The 21,370-nt window shown below is 36.3% G+C and overlaps 1 protein-coding gene across 5 annotated transcripts in view; it reads left to right on the top strand.

Annotated features, from left to right (window-relative positions):
* NAB1 (NGFI-A binding protein 1) overlaps positions 1–9,716 on the top strand; it is a 41,190-nt gene extending 31,474 nt beyond the window's left edge. For 4 of the 5 annotated variants that reach the window (XM_030916523.1, XM_010379755.2, XM_030916520.1 and 1 more), the window contains 4 exons: positions 1,096–1,185; positions 2,823–2,985; positions 4,579–4,695; positions 7,190–9,716. In XM_030916523.1, the coding sequence (XP_030772383.1) occupies positions 1,096–1,185; positions 2,823–2,985; positions 4,579–4,695; positions 7,190–7,278 (459 nt within the window). In that variant the 3' untranslated portion in view covers positions 7,279–9,716. The remainder of the gene's footprint in view (positions 1–1,095; positions 1,186–2,822; positions 2,986–4,578; positions 4,696–7,189) is intronic. The other variant, XM_030916521.1, reaches the window with a different exon arrangement.
* Positions 9,717–21,370: the final 11,654 nt, after the last annotated feature.

The raw sequence follows: 21,370 nt of genomic DNA, 5'->3' as shown, positions 1-21,370 counted from the left end.
AGCAGAATTTCTCTAAACTTTATAGCAGCAGTTGAAATCACAAAATAAAAGTATGTACAACTATAGCATATAAAACAGGCATATAAAAATTAAATGATTTTTTAGTATCAGAAGTATAGATAAATTGGCATAAATTAAGAAAACAAGAATACTTAGTGCTGACAAGGAAATTGTCATATATTGCTTGTGGTATGATAAACTAGTAAAGGCCCTCTATAGGTTTAGCAAAAGTATGTAAGCACAAAAATACTATCTCTGCAGTAATTCTGCTTCTGGGAATCTTTTGTAGTAGATAATCTAAGCTATCGAAAATGCTATCTCTATGAAAATATTTTTGCAGTGTTTTTCATAAAACCAAAAATTAGGAAAAGAATAAAAAATGTCCAATGCGAGAATAGTGGCTAGCCAAACGCCCCACTGGGTTAAATGTTTTTTATTTTATTTTATTTATTTATTTATTTATTTTTTGAGAAAGAATCTCACTTTGTCACCCAGGCTGGAGTGCAGTGGTGCAGTCTCGGCTCACTGCAACCTCCGCCTCCTGGGTTCAAGCGATTCTCATGCCTCAGCCTCCCAAGTAGCTGCCCAGCCTCCCTAGTAGCTGGGATTTCTGGCATGTGCTACCATTCCCAGCTAATTTATGTTTTTTTGTTTGTTTGTTTTAGTAGAGATGGGGTTTTACCATGTTGGACAGGCTGGTCTCGAACTCCTGACCTCAGGTGATCCGCCCACCTTGGCCTCCCAAAGTGCTGGGATTACAGGAGTGAGACACTGCACCCAGCCTAGGTGAAATGTTATATAACCATTATTATCAATGATCATAAAGCCTGCTTTCCAGTGTGAAACAATGGGTATGATGACATTTTTCATCTTATTTATGTTTCTACTGAGGTTACAGCTGTAGAAAATAATGTATGTTTCATAAAAGGCTGAAATGAAATATTTTATAACCAATGAAAGATTTTATAACCATTAAAATCTTAATCATGATTATTCAGGTAGTGAGATTAAGAGTTTGCTTTATTTTCCAAGTTTTTGATAGTATTTTATTATTTACAAACTCTAAATATAAAGGACTTCTTATTTGACCCACAGGATGGGTTTCCAGATTTCCAGGATTCTGTGCAAACGCTCTTCCAGCAGGCTAGAGCTAAGAGTGAAGAACTTGCAGCTCTTAGTTCACAGGTAACATAAACTCCCAGTTATTATTTCATAATAGTATCTGAAGGTTAAAAAATAAATGACTACTTCAACTAGCTTCAGTTTTAAGTGTTTGAGGACTGACTTTTTATTTCCGGTTGTTTTTTAAAACGTCATCTGAGCCACAGCTGTATCAACATGAGAGCAATAACAACTTGGTTTGATTCAGTTTATGAACGGAATCTGATATGGTGCTACTTATTTATTCTTGTAGTTTTGTAGGAAGTGAGACAGATTCTGTACTCAAGAAAACTTAAACAGTTTGATAATCAGGAAAACCAGCCATGTTGACCCTGGCTGCGTGTAATACAACTCTGAGATAAAATAATACTAGTTCTCAATAAAATATTAATATAAACATTGTAATTATTGTTAAATCTTTTACATTCATATTTATTGAAAAACTGTTAAATGAATACGTGGCTTCAGGTGCTTTTGCCATTAAGTTATTTAATTGTGTCTGTATACTGAAATTAAAATTTTAAAATGCTTTCTGCAAGCATCTTTTAGAAAGCACTGTAAGCTTTTATTCCTGTTGAACAACTTTCTTGTAATAACTTACTTTTGGTCAAATTTAGTACTGCTAAGTTTTGTTTTTTTCATGTTAGAATGAAAAATACATTTTTTACCTCAGATATGCTTATTTAAATTTTGTCAATTTAGTAACAATTTCAAATGAAATGAAGTTGTAGTTACTTTTGATTTGGTTTATATGCATTCAGAAAAATAGTATAAGTGTTTATCATGTTTATTCTGTAAACTAATACATTTTACCTAATGATTTTTACATTGTGAATCAGGGCTTTTTGTAACCAATTTTATATAGAAGCTTTCTTGTCCTACACTTTTATATAGCATGGTAGTGATTCATATCTGTGCATTTTGACTATTATCTCCTTGGCAAAATACCACAAATACACTGCTCTGAATATCACATATAAGTAATTTAGAGCATTGAAAAGGAACTTATAAAACACATGCAGAGATAAATTTATATGTCAGTTGACTAATTGTATATTTAAAATATGCCTTTTTATGATTGGTTGGGAAATACTGCAGTTTCATGATGAAGGTGAAAATGCTTATTGGCACTGATGTTTTTCTGCATAATTTACATTGTTTAATTTTAGTGGGAGGTGTGTTTGTCTTGTTCTTCTAGACAGCCGTTTTACACCTTTTCTCCTCCAAACATATTGTCATCATATCAGAGTCTGTGTACTGCCAGATCCTAAAATAAAAATGCCAAGATTTCGCCCCAAGTGTTAGAAGTAGTTTATAGCAGATGTTGCTGTTGCTTTTAGATTTCTTTTTTAAAAATCCTTTAAAGGACTTAGTACCTTGGAAAACAAAGGTAAGGTTGTGTTGCTTTTGAACTGACATGGAATTCTCTTGAAAGAATTGAGAAGAAAGCTTTTATCTTTTGTACAATATCCAGCCTTTTATGTTTTAACATGATGATATAGACATCTATGCATATTTATGGAATTTGTATACCACGTGAAGTATGAACTAATTTTAATGAACACTAAATATATTTGCTGGAGTCTGAAATTGGCATCTTTAAACCATTAAAAAATCTAGAATGTTTCAGTTACTGATCTGATTTTTGCTTTACTTACTAGCAGCCTGAAAAGGTGATGGCAAAGCAGATGGAGTTCCTTTGCAACCAAGCTGGCTATGAGAGACTACAGCATGCCGAGAGGAGGTTGTCTGCAGGGCTTTACAGGCAGAGCTCAGAAGAGCACAGTCCTAACGGCTTGACTTCCGATAACTCAGATGGACAAGGTACATCTTTAGAGTATCCTCCACCTTTAGGGCCACTATGTGCACTTCAAAGAGAAACAGAAGACAGTGGCTGATTTTTAAATTATGATATTTTGTAGAGATTATTTTACAGGTTCTCTTATCAAAGTTAATTTTTAAATTCTTCATTTTCTAAAAAGGAAATAATTTATCCTGCAAATTTTAATTTGTAAATATTTTAATCTTTAAGCAGTTGGCACCTGAGATTGACATGTATTATTTTGTAAGGAGTTGGTGGGAATGTGAGATGTCAGCAGTACAGATTATTTTCCCCAAGAAACAGATTCCAAGAGAGATGTTTATACTTTTTAAATGACCAAAACTTCATATTTTTTTAGACTTCCAAAACAAGTTTGTGAAATTTACAACATTTGCTTCTTAAAAGAATATGGTAACTGCTTCTAAAGTATTATGACAGAGTACAACTCAGGTTTAGAAAGTCATGTGATTCGTGAGTGTTTTTACCATTCTACGAAGTGCTTCATTCTTTTCACATCCTCACATAGAGAAAATCCCAAGCCATTGTTATTCGCTCATTCAACAGGCATTTTATTAGCATTTCCTACGTTCCAGGCACTCTCCTAGGCACTGAAGATGCAGCAGAGAACAAATCTCTTGTTTACCTGGAGCTTACCTGGAGGGAGATGTACAGGTTATAAGTATATACATGTATCCCCTAGTTTCAAATAGCAATAACTGTTTGAAGAAAAAAATAATTTTATAGTGCTTCCTTTTTATATGTTATTGTTATACTTTTCTAGAGAATGGTTATTATTGTAAAAAAAAAAAAAAAAAAAAAAGAATTTCTAGGTAAGAATACCATCTTAACAAGGATTCTCAAGCCATGGAGTGAAATATTACATGTGTCAACAGATCAGAGTACTGAAAGAGAAGAAAGTTCTTCCTTTTAAAAATATTACAGGAACCTTTGAGTTGAGGTCTTGTTTAACTTCTCCAGTTGTCCTTAACATGTTAAGAAGCAAAGGCGGTTATTAAAGATTTGGTGACTCTAATTTGTGACACCAGGATAATTCAGTGTGGGGTGACAGTTTGCTAATGTGGTAGATTTCAGTACATGACAACATGATTGGGTGTATAATTTTTTCCCATATTTGTGCTAAATCTGTTTTTTCTTGGATTTTGCTGTCATTTTGTTGTTTGTTTTTTTTAATCTGTAATTGGCTTGAAGCCTTCTCTGTCTTTCTAGTACTTGTTATTCTATGATTAATGACATGCCTTGGTAAAATGGTTGCACTAGTAAGAAAATGTCTTATAGAGGAGATGTATTATATGCCAAAACTGGAATGCTTACTGGAATTCCCAGTCTTTTGTTTAGCTCTTAAAAATATCCTGGCAGAATTGTAAACCTTGGGACTAGCATGAAATGACTTGCCATTTTCCTCTTAAATTATTATTTAAAATGTTTTTTCCAAGTCTTATTTAAATTCTTCAGTGCTCGTTGACTTTCCTCACTTTTTTCCTAAGGAGTGTTCAGGCAATTTTTGAAAATTTGTTTTTCAGAAAAACCATGGTGTGTTTTTAATATTATGCATATTTCTTTTTTCTTTTCATTAGGAGAAAGACCTTTGAATCTCCGAATGCCTAATTTACAGAACAGACAACCCCATCATTTTGTGGTGGATGGGGAGCTGAGCAGACTTTACCCCAGTGAGGCAAAGTCCCACTCATCAGGTGAGAACGTGCTATATGATGAGAGGGTAACACTTGAATAAAAGGATCTTTAAATTCTGTTCTCCTATTCCCTCCCCCACCAAAAAAAAATGTCATCACTGACAGTGTTCCTACAGGTTGAGTATGCGCATTTGGAAAATTCGAAATGCTCCAGGATCCAAAACTTTTTGAGTGTCAGAATGACACTCAAAGGAAACCCCCATTAGAACATTCCAGATTTGGAATGCTGAACCTTTAGTATAATGCAAATAGTCCAAAATCTGAAAAAACTTGAAATCCAAAGCACTTCCTGGTCCCAGGCATTTTGGATAAGTGATGCTCAGTTGTCAATTTTTCTCCCCTTGGAAGTGATAGATTGCCATAACACTGGCTGATCTCGCTAGTCTTTTTGCAAACTTCATATTCCGAACAATGACAGGGAAAACTCATAAAAGTTGAGATTACTTTGATTCACCATTATATGAATGGTGATGTTTATATGAAAGTTTAATAATAAATAGCTGGTTTGAGTTGTGTTACTACCTTTTTGGGCAATAACATAATATGAAATTGATGGACTACATGTTTGCTTTGAGACTGAGAAAACCTTGTGTATCAAAATCTAGACTTTTCATGCAGATGCATTTTGGAGGTGATACTCACATTTCAGAAGTAAACTGAATTCCATAAAAGGATGAGCAGCTCCTTATCATAGTTAGATATTTACCTATTTTTACCCAAGTAAAGTGAGTTAGACCTAGTTAAAGCATTAGAGACCAGCACCATTTGAAAGAATCTGTTATCATTCCAAGTCTTAAAGTCGCTTTAGGAGTCAATCACAGTCACTGATTTTATAGATGAGGTAGCTAAAGTCAAATAAATAGCTCCAAATTTGCGTTGTAAGTCAGCGGGAAATGTAGTTTTACAAGCATTAGGATTAAACCTGACTTTACATTCATGCTATCTAGATAGAATGAATTATGTATTTACTAGAAAAAAAGTTATCAAGAGCATTTATGTCTTTCAATTTTAGATCATACTCTTGGTAGCAGATGCTAAAAAGACAAGTTCTAAATAATGTTCTGGTGCTGTGACTTTATAGCATGCTATTGCATACTTGATTGTAGCCACTTTAATAATGTCAGAGGGAGGTTGAGAAATTGAAATCATCCTAAAAAGCTGACATCTTGGTCTCATGTTTTCCACAGCACAAAAAAAGTGATCTATTCTTTAAAGTTCTTTAAAAATGAACAAAAAACCACATTTTACCAATTTATATTCCTTAGAAGACTATATAACAGGAATACTCCAATTACATCCATCATGTGTCTCGTCATGGGGCATATTTACATATTTCATGGAGATACATTACATAGAGATAGAATTGATCTAGGTCTTTATGTAGAACCAAATGAAGAAATGCCTGAAAAAGCCTTTTTCTTTATTTTTAACTGAATAGAAATAATACAGTTTTCATATAGTGCAAGCTTGGGTCCAGATCTTAGCACTGATACTTGACTGAGTGACCCTGACTGAGTTACTTAAATACCCTGTCCTTCGGTTGCTTCATCTGTAAAAGCGAAGTAATTTCTACCTCGTAGGGTAGTTATGAGGATTAAACAATATAGTGTACCTGCATCGTACACTATCTATTCCAGCCAGCAGGAATTCAATAAATAGAAGCTACTTTTTTTATTACTCTTACACAGAATTTAAAATCCCCTTCTGTTTAGAGAGGATTCATAAATTGAACTATTTAATTTCAGATAAGCTATTAGTATTGATTACTTTCTAGAATCCAAGGTGTGAATGTATGTGATATGGATATTTGCATGTATATGTATGTGTACATATCTCCCAGTATTTGTACTTTACATAAAGGTTACATTTGACTGTTATTATGTAGTGTTTGTGTATGGTTGAAATAACTATACACATAGAACTCCATGGAATGATTTCTTATGAAAATAGTGTTCATTATTTTATCCCTATTTCTCCCACCTTAATATGTCATTGTCAGAAGAACTTTAAAAAATAGTTCCAAGGTTATGAAGATATTTTTCAGTCTGATTCCTTCATTGATGGTAAATATTTAACCAGTAACAGTTACATATGAATAATCAGTTTCCTTTTATATATTTATCATGTTGGATCAAGCATTAAATAAAAATTAATATGTTCTGTATGCTAAATGTTTTATGTGCATTTCATTATTTAACTTTCATGCCACTTTATGTAGATACTATTCCTATTTTATAGATGAAGACAGTAAGGCTTAAAGAGGTGTATAACTTGCCCAGAGATGTATACACCTAGTAATTAGCAGAGTTGAAATTTAAATCCAGAATCCAAGCTCTTAATAGCTCTATGAACAGAAATTTTATATGGAATTGCAGAATCATGAATAGTTGATACTCTTTGGTATGGAGTGTGGGGGTTTGTTTTAAAACTTTGTTTGATTTTTGTAGTCCATTGATTTAAAATATCAACTCACTTTGTTTCCATTTTTATGTAGAGAGCCTTGGGATTTTAAAAGACTACCCTCACTCAGCTTTTACCTTAGAAAAGAAAGTCATCAAAACAGAGCCTGAAGATTCAAGATAGCTGTGATTTCTCTCACCGTTTTCTGGAAATGGCATCAGATTTAAGGATAATACTCCATCATAGAAATAAGCCTTAATAACCAGTGTTGCCTCATTCAGCTCAAACAGATTTCATAGCCAAAGCAAAAGGACTGGTACGGTAGTCTGTGGAAACTGGGAAGATAAAACAACAGCCACAAAAGACAAAATCAAAAGAGTGTTGCAATCTATAATAGTAATATTGATTCATTCACATTCCTGTGTTAAGTCATTTTATATGGAAAGGCTTACAAATCAATATTGTAAGCATTCATTATTTAAGAATGTACGATGTATTTGTGTAATTTATAGAAGTAAAATCTAGATGTTGAGACCTGTTTGGTCCAATAGATGTGGATACAGTTTATTTTACTTGAAATTTTGTTGTCTACTTTGTGTGTTTAACGTAAATATATGTCAGAGTTTAAAATCTTTGCCTGCAGTTGTGAAAAAGAAAGCTTAAGTGATGTAGTTATTGGCAAGATTGCAATGATTATGGAAAAATAGAAAGCAAATACTCAGTTTAAGCCAAGGAAAATATTGTGGATTTAATATTTGATAAAACTGATTTTGTTTAACAGGAAATGTTTAGCATTCACTCATATAACATCTGGTTATCAATGCACGTTTACACAATAAATACTTGAGTGGAGGAAAGTTAAAAAGATGAGCAATAGAGTAGAAAATATCTCTTAAACTAGTTGACCTAGATTGTATTAATAACTATTTGAGATGTTTCAAAGATAGGAAGCTATTACGTGGACAGAGAACTTGAAATAAGTGGACCCATGTATAAAACCTTTGACTTAAACATTGATATTTCAGAATGTGTTAAATAGATTAAGACATAGTAAGTTAACCCTACATGTTATAAAGATGGCGACTGTTAACAAAGGCTGTAACAGATTAAGTACTATTTTATATCCAGAAAGTCTTCTCTATGTAGAGAAGTCAGAGAGACTAGATGCTTTCACCAGGGAATGTCTTCCCACCCAGCCATCACAAGTGTGGACAATCACTGCATCCACATCTGTAGGCATATTTCTATGGAAGTTTAGTTGACAGCTATATTCATTATTTATTTTACAATTTCATTTTTCTACACCTTTGAGATTTATGAATGCAGTTTTTTCTTAAAATTTATTTTAATTTGACAGTATGTTTTTAGTTCCCCCAATTTAATTAATGGACCATATGCATATATATGGGAGTATGCTTACATGTTAATAATATACTTGCATACTTACAAGAATTTCACATTGGAATTCATAATGGTAAAAAAACATACATCTGCCAATATACGTTTTTTCTGTTGGTTTAAGAGAAGATAACTGACAGCTTTACCTACTTCCTACAGATGCATCTAAACCCAGATATTGCTGAGAAGAGTGTATTGACTCTTTGAGTGTAAGAGAGTATGTGTTTTTTTGTTTTTAGTTCTGCTCTAGATCATAACTGTAAAAAATATTAAGTCATAATCTGTTACACTAAAATTTGTCAGCCAAATGTTAGATGAAATGTCTGCACTGTAGTCTCAGATCACTGTCACATATATAAATTGCTTCTTCATTTTAATTTGTAGAAGTACTTTACAGTAGGAAACACCAGTAAACAACTTTTATACTGTTAAAAGGCTTTTTTCCCCTTCCTAAATGTTTTAATTGTATCATAGTGTTTTGCTCACTGAAGAAGCTTTTTATGGACCTTGCAACTTTGTTGCTAGCTTGAGGTTGATTATTGTGGTTGTATTGTTCACTGTGTGTAGAAATAGTATGAGTACGATTTCAATAGACTGTTCAGTTTTTAATATTAGCCATAGCACTGGTTAGTATCTCAGTAGTTTCATGAAACGTTTCCTGTATTCTAATCTATTTTGAAACTTTTTGTTTTTTTTTAAATTGTGTCTTACAGTCAAGTTTGTAGATTTTCATAAGCCACAATTTTAAAAGATGCAGTAATCTTCCAACTTCCAATATTTATCCATTCGTTGTGGACCCACACATTGCATCTTTAAATTCATAATAAGTTTCCTTAACTATCTTATGTTTCTGGTCTTTTAAGCTTAGTGATAAGGTGGAAGCACAAGAAAAATTTCAGTAGAATACAGTTTTTATTTTGTAAACACTAATGTATTAAACTTGCTATACATTAAAGCAAATAATATATATTTTTATTTGAATTGTATATGTGAATTGGAAGTTATAACTAGTTGATTTTTTCATTTTGTTAGAGGTATTTTCACTGAACAAGGTCAATTGGTTACCTCAGTATTACAGCCAATATAGTCCAAGGGACCATTTCTCCCCGAGTCTCTTACACTTTATTGTGCGATGTCCACGTTTTTGTGACTCTTCAAGCTGTTGGTGAGATGGGACGAGTGCACTTGCTTCCTGTGGCAATAAAGATTTTCTGTGCCTCACACATTTATGTTTATAGCATTTTCTACATAGCAGTTTTCCACAGTGACTAATATTAACCCACTCTGCCTCGCTTATCTGCTTATTTAAGCTGGGTTTCAGTATTAGGGGACAAGAACTTATGTCTTAAGTTGGAACTAAGTATTGTCAGCTACCGTCATTTCTAAGAAGTCATTTGGTAAAGAGGTTCTCAGTAGACTGGTCTGGCAGAGAGAGGTCAATTTATATTGTTCTCATTTATGAGAAGTTTATGAAGACATTTTTAAAACTCCGCCATTTCTAACTATGAATAAAAGGAGGAACATTAGGATTTAACATCTATAAGACATATTTGTAAAATATTAATGTGATTTGGGTTCAGTATTATGGGCTAATTATATGAAATAGAGCTAACCTGTAGTAAAGAACCAGAAAGAGCCTTTCAACAAGTATTGATGAGTTCTGTAGAATAATGAAGATCATCAATGTGCCAAGCACTGTGCTAGGTGCCAGGGAAGAGGTAAAGGCCCCAGATGAAATACATGATCCTTGCCCAAAACCTAGTTGGATGGGAACTAATACCACTCACATAAAAATAAAAATTTCAGTGCCTTACATATTGGGATGAGGAGCTGGCATTAAAGTGCATTCTGTATTAGGCGGACATCATGGTAGCGGGCACTTCACAGGTGAGAGAAAGCACTTTCAGTGAGTGAGATTCAGAAGAGATCGGCCAGGACTAAAAACATTTAGAGGTGGAATTTGATAAAAAGCCATAGTGGCAGTACATTTCACTTTGAGGCTGCCTTTTTTTTTTTTTTTTTTTTTTTTTTTTTTGGTTAAATTACGGTACTTTTATTTTGAAACTGCATGGCAGATCTGCTTGCCTGGGTAATATTTCCTTTGACGATCTATTGAATCTGTCAAAAGGTAGCGGGGAAAGGTGCTTTTCATCTGTCCTTAATTAGTGAAACCACTTGGGTAAAAGCTTTAGGATTTGGTAATTATGATACTACTAGCACCTCGTGTACCTTTACAACTATAGTTGACACTATTTAAGACTTAAAAGCTAAATAAGTATGCAGGGAATTTCCTAAGGTCTGCCCACTTGGGTCTCAAATGGTTAAGTATTACTAACACAATGCCCATTTTGCTTGTGACTTCACTTAATATACTACATCGAGTCTTCAAAAGAAAACCAAGATATTAACCAACCTGATGAAGCCAGAATGTCTGCCTCTTTTAGGAAGTGAATTCAATTAGTAAGTAGCTGAAGTTAGAATTGAACAAACCTTGTATGTTTGTAACAGCTTGAATGACCAAATACGGTAGTTGTTCTTTTACTAAAAGCCACCATATGGTCCAGCTGTGCATGGGTGGTGTTTCAGGGAATGCACGCTTGTTATCTGTGGGTGTCCTCGTAAATGAAATTTGTAAGCAGACCTCCAAAGTTAATAAAAGAATGATCCAATGTCCTGACATTTTTATTGTAAATACAATTTAATATCAAAAACCTTACTGTTAACTATGTCCCTAGTGATCCAGTAAGACAATTTTTATTTCACGTAGAAGTGATCAAAAGCAAAATACTGGAGCTAGGATTTTTCTTATTGAGTATGCAACAGTTAAACCTTTAAAACATCTTTGGGAGGCCAAGGTGGGTGGATCATGAGGTCAGGAGATCGAGATCATCCTGGCTAACGGTGAAACCCCCGTCTCTACTAAAAAAAAGAAAACAAAAAAATAAGCCAGGCGTGGTGGCAGGCGCCTGTACTCCCAACTACTCAGGAGGGTGAGGCAGGAGAATGGTGTAAACCTGGGAGGCGGAGCTTGGAGTGAGCCAAGATCACGCCACCGCACTCCAGCCTGGGCGACAGTGCAAGTCTCCATCTCAAAAACAAAAACAAACATCTTTTGGCATCTGTTTCTGCTGACCTATAACTTTCTTTTGTGGTCACCTCAAAGGTGTTTTTTATTTTTTGTGCAGAAAAACCTAATCAGAAATTTATTTTTTAAGTTCATAATCAACTTATTAGAGTTAGAATGCAAAAATGTATTGTGCTTAAGGTTAAGTTCAGCTTACAAATCTTTACTTTCTAAGTTTAGCAAATCTTAATCACTTTTAAGGGAACTGTGAACTGGTTCTGTTTACAAAGTTGGTGAATTACGCCTTATTCTTCTATAGTCTTCCCATCCGTTAGGTCACACAATTCTTAAGTGTTAAAAAGATGTCCTGTTGAATTCTAGGTCTCCCAGCTATGTTTGACTATTTGGTCACAATTTCCAAATTGTTTTTCTGACTGCTAAGTGATTTACTTTCAAAGTATTGCTTCAATAATGTTAAAGGTCTAGCTTCTAGCACTTCATCTTAAAGGAATGTTTAATGAGTTTTTTGGTTTTTTTGTTTTGTTTTGTTTTGTTTTTTTGCAATTGGGATAAAACCCTCAAGGAACATCAGACTCACATAAAATAGTAATCAGCTCTTATTTTAACATCCATTTGAAATCCTTAGTTACCATTATTTTTTCATTTTATTCTTTTAATTTTAAAATATTTGACACAAAGATATTAAAGTATACAGTGTGATGGTTTTTTTATACAAGTACATTGTATACTGATTACCACAATCAAGTTAAGACACTAAAGTGGGAAATTACCTCTCCTAATTTTTGTTGACTTTGTATTGAGTGCACTCTAGTCAATTTAGTTATTAAATATCTTAATAAAGAATAACTTTCAGTAAAATGTTTTAAAAACTTCCTCTGCACAGAGCACTATTCTACATTTATGTAAACTGAGAAATCCACCCAAATACAGTTTTAAGTTTTAGAAGTTTCTATTGAAATGTTTGCTTTATTACACAATTCTATTTAAGTTTTCCATTCTAACTTATTAAAAGAATCGGCTTCTTCACAGTCTCTGAGAAGTAGTGATAGTTGAATGTTGCCATCAAAACATAATGTTGCAAAATGTAGATTAAGTACATCACATTGGTTCAAGATGGTAGTGCCACATACATTAAAATCATGAACCCAATAATTTTTCTCACTTATTAAGAGTGACAAATTTTATGAATTTACTGTTAATCCAAACAATTTGGTAATCAACGTAGCCCAGTTTTCCTGTGGGTGAGCACTAGTGACGATATAAATTAGAATGTGCTTCATATGTACACATTCTGAAACCTTGTGAGTCATCTTTGCATTAAAAGTTTGCACCTCATAAATTTGTTTTTTAAAGTGCCATGTTCAACACCCACACATAATCCCAAGCAAGCATGGCCATTCTCTTGTAACTGTCACAGACACCCTATATTGGCAGGTCACTTAGGCTGCAGTATGTAGGAAGCTAGTTAAGTAGTGCACACGTAGGTGGAATCTTACTGGTAACTGTTTCAGCAGAGACATTTTATAATTTTCTGAGACTACCTATCATCTTTAGCTGTACTGTTAAACCAAGCGTCTGTGGTCTAGCACCCACCATACCCTGCTATTATCCTTCCCAAAAGACAAAGTGATTTTTTTGGTAGCATGTTCTTACACTGTAGGCTCTTCAGAGTCTCATCGTCTTCATTATTCCCCCCCCCCAAAAAAATATGTATTTTCCATCCCCAGATCCCTGACAACATCATGTAAGCATGTTTTTCATCAGCAGTTAAAATGGACTAGGTCATTCATTTTCTTTCTGAGTTCAACCAATGTTTCCATCATCAGAAAATGCTCATATATTGACTTTTCTTTTGTGAGTTTCTTTTGCATATATTGGCTAACTTTCAAGTTGGACCACATCTTTCTGATTTTTACTGATGAGAAGGCAACAGAAAAATTTGTATACTGAGATAGGGACATCGCAGATACAGCCAGGTACTTAATTGCAATTCTTAGGATAATAAAAGGCAATTTCCACTTTAAAAATTAACATTAAAGGGGAAATTAATTACAGGTTATATAATTTATTCAAAGAAGAACAACTTTATATATTTTAATATTTAAAAGTGAGAAGAGAGGATTCCATTTTTCAAGACTTTTCCATTTCATGTCACAGGTATGTGACAGCTGGCTTATAAGTGAAGTCACTTTTTCTGTGATTCCTTATTTAAAAGACAGGATCTAGTTCTGCCTTGCAAAGCGAAACATTTAAAACTCAGGCTTATATTCTTAATCTGGTAGGTAGTGCTATATAACAAATCCACCATTTCTAGCACTGGGCCAACTGCTTTACAATGTAATCCTCTGCAACTCCAGGAGGTACTTATCACCCCCATTTCGCAGATGAGAAAACAGACGTCTCAAGAGATAATAGTCCACAACTAGTAGTAGGAACTTGGGCCGGTCACTTGTCCATGAGCACCCGATCCTGTCAAATATCCTTTGAACTGAGTGGCCTGTACTATGTGTAGACATTTTACATGGTAAACACTTTTAAAAACATAGATAAAGCTTGAATACACACATGTAGAAAGAACTAGGCCTTATGTGAGTACTGATCAGCTGGCTGTTAGTGGTGGCTAGACTGCAGCAGAGGCTTCCCAAAGGAAGTAAACATCAAGCCATTCTGAAGGCAGCTACTGAAGCGGAGAACTGAAAGGGCATTGCATGGCTTTGGGATTAGCATGTCTGAAAGGCCCAGGTTGGGAAGCAGAAAAGACACATTCCAATACCACTGGAAAATGTAATGGACTAAAGCAGAAAATTCAAATAAAAGTTTAATTAGATATAAAACATCTAGAAAAGAGTGCCTACTGAAGGAAATCCTTCGAAACTCATACAAAGTTCTCATTCAATCTGGGAAACAATTAGAAGTTGTTTTGTTTGTTTTCGTTTTTTGAGACAGGGTATTGTTCTCTTGCCCAGGCTCGAGTGTAGTGGTGCAATGTTGGCTCACTGTAACCTCTGCCTCCTGGGCCCAAGCAATCCTCTCACCTCAGCCTCCTGAATGGCTGGGACTATCGGTGTGCGCTACCATGCTCAGCTAATATTTTAAGGTTTATAAGCTGTTCCAAGATGCCCCCAAAGGGCTTAATTCTGGCTATGTTATGTGGAGGCAGTGACTAGGAAGCTATTGCGGTTGTTCAGTCTTCAGGTGGTCAAACTTGAGCAGTGACAATAAAGACCAAGGGGAAAAAGGGTGAAGGATATGCAATTATTCAATAGTTCATTCATTCAGCAAGCATTTGTTAAGCCACCTGCTTAAAAATGCCCAGGCACAGTGTCAGGAACTGCCCTTGAGGGACACTCACATCTAATAAAGGAAGACAGAAATTGTTGATGATGAAGTGGCAGGACTTGATGACGAAGTGGCAGGACTTGATGACAGATTAATTGTCCAGCTCATGAGAAAGGAACATATCGACCAATTGGAGAAAAAGAATTAATGGTTGTGACCCTAGTTGAAAGAATAGTAGCATCACTTTCCAAAACAGAATTTAGGAAAGAAAGGGAGTTTGGTGCTCAGTAATACTTTGTGTCAGTTCAGTTTGGGGGTCGTTGGTATATGTGAGTAGGGCTGTCCTGCAGGCAGCAACAAATAACAGACCAAAGAGAGTATACAAGATTCAAGCTGGAGGCCGGGCGCGGTGGCTCAAGCCTGTAATCCTAGCACTTTGGGAGGCCGAGATGGGCGGATCACGAGGTCAGGAGATCGAGACCATCCTGGCTAACACGGTGAAACTCTGTCTCTACTAAAAAATACAAAAAAAAACTAGCCGGGCGAGGTGGCGGACACCTGTAGTCCCAGCTACTCCGCAGGCTGAGGCAGGAGAATGGCCTAAACCCAGGAGGCGGAGCTTACAGTGAGCTGAGATCCCGCCACTGCACTCCAGCCTGGGCAACAGAGCGAGACTCCGTCTCAAAAAAAAAAAAAAAAAAAAAAAAAGATTCAAGCTGGAGTAGAGGAATTTTGAGAATTCAAAGTCATTTTCCTAGAGAGCTCCACCAAGAGCAAAGTTAGTTATAGATACATGATAACCTTTTTTTTTTTTTTTTTTTTTTTTTGAGACAGAGTCTCACTCTTGCCCAGGCTGGAGTGCAGTGGTGTGATCTTGGCTCACTGCAACCTCTGTCTCCTGAGTTCAACCAATTCTCCTGCCTCAGCCTCTTAAGTAACTGGAATTACAGGTACACGCCACCACGCCTGGCTAATTTTTGTATTTTCAGTAGAGACAAGGCTTCACCATGTTGGCCAGGCTGTTCAAACTCCTGACCTCAGGTGATCCACCTGCCTCAGCCTCCCAAAGTGCTGGGATTACAGGCATGAGCCACCGTGCCTAGCCTAAAGAAACCTTAAAGAACCCCATGATTAACGGTTGAGGTGTCTTTTGTAGGTGTTATTTAGAGGGCAAGGAGGAAGGAGGATTAAATGAAGGAAACAAACAAATTAGCTAGGTTTCAAACTATGGTTTAACTTAATTTGCATCTCCAAATTTCATTCACAAATTAGTTATTAATTGCAAAGGAGACAAGTCAATTTTACAATTGTGAAGTCTAGACTATTCTCCTTTCTTGCGCTAAGTGGAAAATTCTATAAATAACACCTTTATTTAAAAGTTGCAAGGCTATCTTTATCATTAGTTGTGACCTAATTAATCCTTTACACAAACCAACAAATTTGGCACTATTATCCTCATTTTATGAAAGGAGAAACTGCACCGAGAGATTTAGGAACTCATTGATACCTAGAGAAGAAATCAGTTTGCAGGTGATAAGTATTATTTCTGCTCTAGTTTCTGTCTGTAATGAGAAGGAAAAATCAGATTGTGCATTTTAAAAATACAGGTTTTCTCCAGTTCCTTGATGTGGGCCAGTGTGACGGCCCTAATGAGACAGTTGTGCAGAGACTGAGGAAGCAGCAGCACAGCAGCATAGATACTGATGACTTGAGAGAAATTCAAAATTAAATATAAATATTGTATTTTACTTGTTTCTTAAATGGAGGGTCCTTTTTTTTTTTTTTTTTTGAGACAGGTTCTCACTGTCACCCAGGCTGAAGAGTGCAGTGGTGCAACCAGGGCTCATTGCGACCCCAACCTCAACAGCTGGGACTGCAGGTGCTCATGCCACCATGCCTGGCTAATTTTTTGAATGTTTTTTAGAGATGAAGTCTCACTATGTTGCCCAGGCTGGCCTTCAACTCCTGGGCTCAAGCAATCCTCCCACTTTGGCCTCCCAAAGTGCTGGGATTACAGTTGGGAGCCATTGTGCCTGGCCATTAGAGGTCTGTTTTTAAGATGGAGAAATGTTTTTAAAAACTCAAGAGTTTCCTAAACACAACAAAAAATTATCCTCATTAACATTTTTAGGCACATCTAAGGACAAGGTGACCATTAAGAACAAATTAAAATATGATTGTTGAGCTTGAAACAGTTGTAATCTAAAACAGACAAGCATTATCCTGAACAAATACAAAGAATGTAATAAAGCATTATAAGCTGCCCACTACTCAGACTCATTCTCTGCTTCATACCAGGAAATGGGTGCCATTGGGGGCCACCCAGGAGACTGCCTTCCACAGTGAGGGAGACAATGAATTCGATTTGGGACCTGTGGAGTTTGAGAAGCCTTCAGTTTATTTCAGTGGAGCTATTTAGGATTCACTTGGAGACAAAATTCTGGAGATCAGGAAAGCCTGGAATTCAGGTCAAGACCAGGATCTTAGATTTGATAGTCATTGGAGTCTCCTAATTGGCTGCTGAAACCATAGGAGTGAATGAGACAACAGGAAAATAAAAGAGAAGATGGGTAAGGCTAGGTGTCTGGGAAATATTAACTATATGGGATAGGTAGAACGACAACTAAAACCATCAAGGATATCAAGAAAGAGCAGTCAGAGATATGGGAGGACAACCGAGAGAGAAAAACATCCTAGAAGAACAGGCACGAAGTCACAGAATAGAGGGTATTGGGAATGTCAGACTAGGTAAGAGTCAAGCAGGGTGAGAACAGGCTCTGGAAGTGGATTATTAAAGAGGCTACAGTTAACTTTAAGAATGTTAAGAGAGTGCTACCAAACAGGGTAACTGGGAAGAATAATTGATGCAATAGTTTAATTTACTAAAGTAAAACACAGCATACCGAGAGAAGTAAAAAGGAAGAATATGAAAATGAGTAATGGACTCACTATATGGCATCTTTTATTCAAATGTAAGGGTTGCCTATTCCTCAATAAACACCACATTCCTCCTTTATACAGAGAAGGTTGGAGAGATGTTCTTACAGCTGTTTGACACATCCAAGCTCACTAGGCATGCCACCTTTGCACTGTCTGTACCTAAAACGGCCAAAGAAGAATCCCATAGAACAACTGATCAGGCAACACCTAAACTTTACAGCACAGGGAATTAGTGTAAAAGGAAACATTTGTTTTTATTTTCTTTGTTTTTCCATAAATTTCCATAACCGCAATATGTTAATGACTCTTGACCCATGACACCAGGAAACCCTCACTGACATCTGGCTGTTTGTACTAGCCTGTGTTTCTTTGGTTTGAAACACTTTGTTCATCTTATCACTGCGTATCTGCAGTTGTTATGGCTTCAAAAATATGTAGTAAAAATCAAGGCATGAAGAGAAGTTTTAGAAGGCAACACTAACAATTCACCATTGATTTTTTAAAAAAGGACTTGAAATATGTTTAAGCCTCTAAAGTAGACTTGTTTTTCTCCTGTTAAGAGCAGGTTTGACTTATGATCAGAACACTTTAATAGCAGTAGTTCAACCTAAACATATTCTTCCTGATCTCACAGAAATGATGAATTTTTATGACATTTATTCCATGAAAGTAAACTACATCTGCTTCTAGCTTCTCCCATCAAAGAGAATGAATGTATACATGACAAATCCTAGAAAACAGTATGTGCCCAACCACATATCTGGGGAAGAAAAAACCCACTAAAACTCAAAGAATGTTGGAATTGGAAGTAAAGAGCTATCAAATTTTAAAATTTTAGTAGCCTACGGTACACTATTCTTGAACTAAGTTGCAAGGGAATTAACTCATAAAGACTCCTGAGTTAAAGAAATTAGACTGTTGTCGCCTTCATAGTTTGCTACTTTTAACTTAATAAAAATGGCTTTCAAAATTCACTTCATTCTCTCAAAAATATCTCACATGTCCATTGTGTTTGTTTGACTGCAGATAGGGCACCAGAATGCAAATTCTGCCACATTATCACGTGGGTGATGATACACACACAGAAGAATCAAAAAAGCCTTTCCTATTGAAAGAGTGTAGAATGTTGAGGTCACCTGTCCCATTTCCCAAAGCAAATCCAGGCCCAGCTGTTAAGTGACTCGTCAAAGGTCTCACACAGTCAACAAGTGACGCAGCCAGAGACCCCAGGTCCCTGTTTCCCTAGTACAGGTCTTGTTTCCCTGCGGCACCCTTCTTCTCCGCTAGGTGAGATTTTTATTACTTAACAAACAACAACAATATAAACACAAACTTTTTACTATTAGCGGTTAGAGATAATTTAGGAAACAGGAGTTTGAGTCCTGGCTCATCTACTATTTATTTGACTGCCATCAAATCATTTTATATCCCCATATCTACAGCTGCATTTTTCTTATCCAGAGAGGAGCACTTTGGAAGTTCAAAGCCATGGGCTACAGATCAAAGGACGGGGAGTCGAAAAACCTTCATTTTACAACTAGTTTTATCTTCAGATGATGAGACTTGTAAGCAAGTCATTCAAGTTTTTTGAGCTTCAGTTATCTCATTTGTAAGATGTGAATCATAAAGATGCCCTCTAAACCCTGAGATTGTGGTGAGATCGTGGCATACACAAGACATAAAGATGCTGCAAAATTGTCACCGCCTTTTAGGGGGTGCAGATACTTTTTCATCTGATTCCATGCATATCCCCAAGAATCCATGAGATGAATCTTATAAACGTTTAAGTTATTGGTAATATTTACTGAGGAAAACAAATTCTTGGAGTCAGCAAGCTTTGTCTTGCCATTGAAGAGCATGCTTTGCCTGCTCGTTACAATCCCACATTAAAGAGGCTTTTATTTGAGCACTCAGGAGGCACTGCCATGCAGCAGAAGAACACTGGATAATGTTCTGGATGTGTGGATTTCAGTCTTTGACTCGGCCATTGTATTTATGTGTGACTTATCAAGTTGCATTTTTGCTGTGCCTCAGTTTTCTGTTAAAAAGAGATTGGGCTTTAACTGGTTGTTAACTCTTGTGTCAGGTACCCTGTTGGTTAGGTGATGAAACACATTACTCCTTTCCTTATAACAGTGCATGCACTTAAGCCTCAACTTTTGCATAAATTTCACCCAAAACATAATAAAATCCAGGTTAAGAGGCCCTATTTGATCTCTTCTAGCTTTAATCATCTAGGAAATCTACAGTCATACTGTCTGTATCTACTTTGGACAAAGATGATATTCCATTTTCAGTTAGCTTTTCTTCATTAAAGTTCAACCCAACTCCTACAGTTGTCAGGAGCTTTCTGAAACACTACTAAGCATAGGGTCACTCCACAAATGGTTGATATTTGTGAGAGAAAGGATCTGATGGCCTCAATATTGTTTAAAATCAGAACTGCTGAATCTGTCATCCCATACTTTAAGCACTGATAATTTTTTGGTTCTCACATTTATGCCTACAACTAATATATAATGCTACTTTTTTTTTTCTCACTATGTCACCCAGGCTGGAGTGCAGTGGCACAATCTCAGCTCACGGCAACCTCCGCCTCCTAAGCTCAAGCGATTCTCCAGCCTCAGACTCCCTAGTAGCTGGAATTACAGGTCCACGCCACTACCACCTGGCTAATTTTTGTATTTTTAGTAGAGACAGGGTTTCACCATGTTGGCCATGTTCTTGAACTCCTGACCTCAAATGATCCACCCGCCTTGGCCTCCCAAAGTGCTGGGATTAAAAGCATGAGCCACTGTGCCTGGCCATATAATACAACTTTGTAAAATGAATTCTAAAATCTCTGTTCATATTAAAAAGGAAAGTCAGTACATCCAGATGCCATTTTCTACTCTGAAGAAATACATGGAAAGGGAAGAAATCAACTTAAATTGTGTTCTTTTTCTCTCTTTAATGTTACCTGTTTTGAGAGTCACGTGAATGAGTGACAGTCACATACTCTATCAATTATAGAATGACTGACCCCTTTAGTGAGCTATTGGCAAGACTCTGTGATTGAATGGCACAGAGCCCACTCAAACGAGCTTAAGCACAGGGAAGTTTTTGAGAACAGAAGGACATCTTAAGGAACCCCAGGGCAGGAAGTACAGCCCAGCCTCAGGAGGAACTGGAGTCCAAGAAGCTGGGGAATTCAGAAGCAAAGGTCCTCTGCATACCTCTCTGAGAGGCAGAGTGGTTCCCCATTCTCCCTTCCCTTTGCACACTTGCTTTGTCTCTCTCAGACCAGCAATGTCTGCTGCAAGACACTCACGGTTGCCCAGTCCAGCCTGACAATAACTTTCTATCCAAACCCCAATCAAGACTGACCAGAGTCTCTAAAACCCAATTCCAAATTCTCTGCAGGGAGAATTTGACTGCGCCAGTTTAAGGCAGGAATACGTTTCAGTGAGCTGGAAGAAATCTGGCTGCATCACTGCTTGCTAGCGATTAGTAGGAGCTATGGGAGCAAAATTCCCAAGAAGGAGGCTTGCACTGGTTCCCTAAAACGAAAGCGTCGGGGCAGAGTGAAAATAA

This window comes from Rhinopithecus roxellana, chromosome 14, assembly GCF_007565055.1.
Source record: "Rhinopithecus roxellana isolate Shanxi Qingling chromosome 14, ASM756505v1, whole genome shotgun sequence".
In the NCBI taxonomy this organism is placed as follows: Eukaryota; Metazoa; Chordata; class Mammalia; order Primates; family Cercopithecidae; genus Rhinopithecus; species Rhinopithecus roxellana.
This window is presented reverse-complemented; position numbering and strand designations above follow the sequence as displayed.